The following is a 3260-nucleotide window of genomic DNA, read 5'->3' on the forward strand; positions in this document are numbered from 1 at the left end:
GGCCCCTCGCCGTTTCTGCGCATCACCCTGGCACTGCCCCGCCTCGTGGCCCCCGCTCGCCGCCTCCTGGAGCAGGGAGTCCGTGTGGCAGGCCTGGGCACCCCCAGCTTTGCGCCCTATGAGGCCAACGTTGACTTTGAGATCCGGTACCAGCCCCCACCTTGCTTCTCCGCCCTCCACCCCACTCCCCCCAGTTGGTCTTGGCCCACTGACCTCATCCCCCTCCAGGTTCATGGTGGACGCGGACATCGTGGGCTGCAATTGGCTGGAGCTGCCCGCTGGGAAATACGTCCTGAGGCCGGAGGGGAAGGTGCGGACCCGCCAGGGGTGGGGGACAGGGAGCCGGGGACCCAGCAGCCACTGACACGCCTGTCCCCGCAGGCCACACTGTGTCAGCTGGAGGCAGACGTCCTGTGGTCAGACGTGGTCAGCCACCCGCCAGAAGGGCAGTGGCAGCGAATCGCACCCCTGCGTGTGCTCAGCTTTGACATCGAGTGCGCCGGCCGCAAAGGTCTGTCCCCAGGGCGTGGGCTCCCCTTCCCTCCCTTTAGATCAGTGACTTTCCAGTCTCGCCCTGGGTCCCTGTGCTTCTGGGGGAAGAGGGAGTAAACATGCAGGTGTTTGGGTTATTGTAAGATTCGAGGGTGGCGGTGGTGTGAGGGGGCTGCAGACGGGGTGGGGGTGGGGAGAGCATTTCCCACAGAGAGAGCAGCAAGTGCAAAGGTCCTGGGGCAGGATCATCCCCATCTGTGTGGGGGAGAGAAGGCGGGAGGTGAAGGCAGAGGGGAGCCAGGATGGATCTGGCGGGGTCTGTGGGCAGTCGGGACAGAGCGGGGTGGACAGGCCAGGGGAGATTTAGAGGTGTAGCTCCCTAGAGTGTCCTGAGGGCAAGGAGGGGTCAGATCCCAACATCCCCTCCCTGCCTCTCTCCCTCCCTGTGCAGGCATCTTTCCCGAGCCCGAGCGGGACCCCGTGATCCAGATCTGCTCGCTGGGCCTGCGCTGGGGCGAGCCGGAGCCCTTCCTACGCCTGGCGCTCACCCTGCGGCCCTGCGCCCCCATCCTGGGTGCCCAGGTGCAGAGCTACGAGCGGGAGGAGGAGCTGCTCCAGGTGACTCTCATTCCGCGTCCCCCCGTTTTCCTAAGCCCCCCCCCCAAACCTTCATAGCCCAGGCTTGAGGCCGTTTTCTGAGCTCCCCTGATCCTGAGACTCACGTCCAAGGGTTCAGACCCCTTAACACTGAGGGGTGAGCGGTTCTTTCCAGAAGCACCTGCTGGGTCTTTCTACCACGAGCGGGAGGGCTTCCAGAACATTCCAGGAGCGGGGGGGACCAGGGCAGGGGGGGGACCAGGAGGACAAGCAGAGTGACCCTGTGTGTGCCTCCGCCCCCCGCCAGGCCTGGTCGACCTTCATCCGCACCATAGACCCCGACGTGATCACCGGCTACAACATCCAGAACTTCGACCTTCCCTACCTCATCTCCCGGGCCCAGCACCTCAAGGTAGGGCAGGCCACGGCGGGGGAGGCTCGCCTCAGACAGCGCCCTACACCTCCCCCCACCCTCCCTGTGGCCCTGTCCCCACGGAGGTCCACCTGGCTCTGCACCTGCTGCCCCAGCAGCTCCAGTCCCTGCTGTCTTGTCCCTGCTCTGCTCAGAGTCCAGGTCACCGGGCGCGTGCGGAGGCTAGGAGGGTGTTTACGGTTGAGTAAGAGAAGGCTTGTGCCTTCAGAGGTCAGGCTGCTTGTGCAGGGGTGCAGGGCCTGATCTTCTAGGCTTTAACATACGTCAGCAGCAAATAAAGAAACGGGGCCCTGGCTGGTTAGCTCAGTGGTTAGAGTGTTGGCCCGTTGGCCAAAGGGTCACAGGTTCCATTCCCAGTCAAGGGCACATACCTCAGGTGCAGGTTCCCCAGCCCCCGTAGGGGCACCTGCAGGAGGCAACCAATCTATGTGTCTCTCTCACGTTGGTGTTTCTCTCTCTCCCCCTCCTCCCTCCCTTCTATCTCTCTCTCGCCCTCCTCCTTCCCCTCCACTCTCTCTAGAAATCAGTGGAAAAAATATCCTCGGGTGAGGATTAACAAATAATAATAAATTAAATAAGAAGATGGGGTCCTGGCCATGTGGCTCAGTTGGTCGCATGTTGTCTTGTGCATGGAGAGGTTGCCGGTTCGATTCCCAGTCAGGGCACGTGCCCGGGCTGTGGGCGTGATTCCTGGTGGGGGGCGTGCAGGAGGCAGCTGATCCGTGTTCTGCTCTCACATCGATGTTTCTCTTCCTACCCCTTCCTCTCTCTCTAAAATCGGCTAAAATAATCTTTTAAAAAAACCAATAAGGAAATGGGGGTGTTCCTTGAAGTGTGTGGTGAAACCCGGATGCTTACTGAGTCCCGGCACAGGGTATGAGGTGTGTTAGTTCACCGGGGCTGCCTGGAGGCTGCAAGTCCAAGATCCAGGTGCCGCAGGCTCAGTGCCCTCTGAGGCCTCCTGGCGTCTGGTGGCTCAGGGCTCCTGGGTTTAGATGGCGCTCTCCTGCCTCCGCTGCGCCCACCTCTGCGCCTGTCTGCTCAAATCGCCCCTTGTTCTCAGGATCGAGGCGTATTGGGTCAGGCCCCCCTCCCTCTGCCCCGTTGCTCCAGCCCAGCTCAGGCCTCTGCTCTCTGCCTGGCCACTCCCAGGCCACCGTCTCCAGGGCAGACCCCTCTCCTGACCCCAGACCTGGTTCTCTGCACCAACCCCATGCTCCCACCTGGCCCTTCCCCAGGCCCCACCCCGTGCACCCACCACCTTCCCACTGAGCTTGGCGTCATCCCACCTGCTCCTCCGGCTCCCCATCTGGGGGCAGCCCTCCAGCCATTCGAGCCGTCCTTGCCCCCTTTACCCTCACAGCCCTCAGGCCCCTGGCTCTCCCAGTCCGGTCTCCCGTCCTCCCCTCTAGTCCACACCCGCCCAGCCCCGGCCCCCCGGCCCCTCCAGCCAGAAGAGCTGTATTTTGGGGAGTGTCAGGGGTGGTCCGGTCTCCATTCCTCTGGCACAGGCCTGGGATCCCAGGTCAGGCGCCCGACCCCGTCTGCAGCTCCCACCTGCTGTGCCCTCAGGTGCAGGGGTTCCCCTTCCTGGGCCGCGTGGCTGGCCTCCGCTCCACCATCCGGGACTCGTCCTTCCAGTCGAAGCAGACTGGCCGGCGGGACAGCAAGGTGGTCAGCATGGTGGGCCGCGTGCAGATGGACATGCTGCAGGTGCGGCCCGGCCGGGTGGGCGGGC

At 63.5% G+C, this 3260-nt stretch overlaps 1 protein-coding gene across 1 annotated transcript in view; it reads left to right on the forward strand.

The window, feature by feature from the left end:
* Positions 1-3260, forward strand: part of POLD1 (polymerase (DNA directed), delta 1, catalytic subunit) — a 15336-nt gene that overhangs the window by 3113 nt on the left and 8963 nt on the right. The window contains exons 6-11 of the mRNA XM_005879629.2: positions 5-146; positions 229-310; positions 382-511; positions 944-1110; positions 1397-1501; positions 3095-3235. Of these exons, the coding sequence (XP_005879691.1) occupies positions 5-146; positions 229-310; positions 382-511; positions 944-1110; positions 1397-1501; positions 3095-3235 (767 nt within the window). The remainder of the gene's footprint in view (positions 1-4; positions 147-228; positions 311-381; positions 512-943; positions 1111-1396; positions 1502-3094; positions 3236-3260) is intronic.

This window comes from Myotis brandtii, unplaced genomic scaffold (assembly GCF_000412655.1).
Source record: "Myotis brandtii unplaced genomic scaffold, ASM41265v1 scaffold601, whole genome shotgun sequence".
Classification (NCBI taxonomy): domain Eukaryota; kingdom Metazoa; phylum Chordata; class Mammalia; order Chiroptera; family Vespertilionidae; genus Myotis; species Myotis brandtii.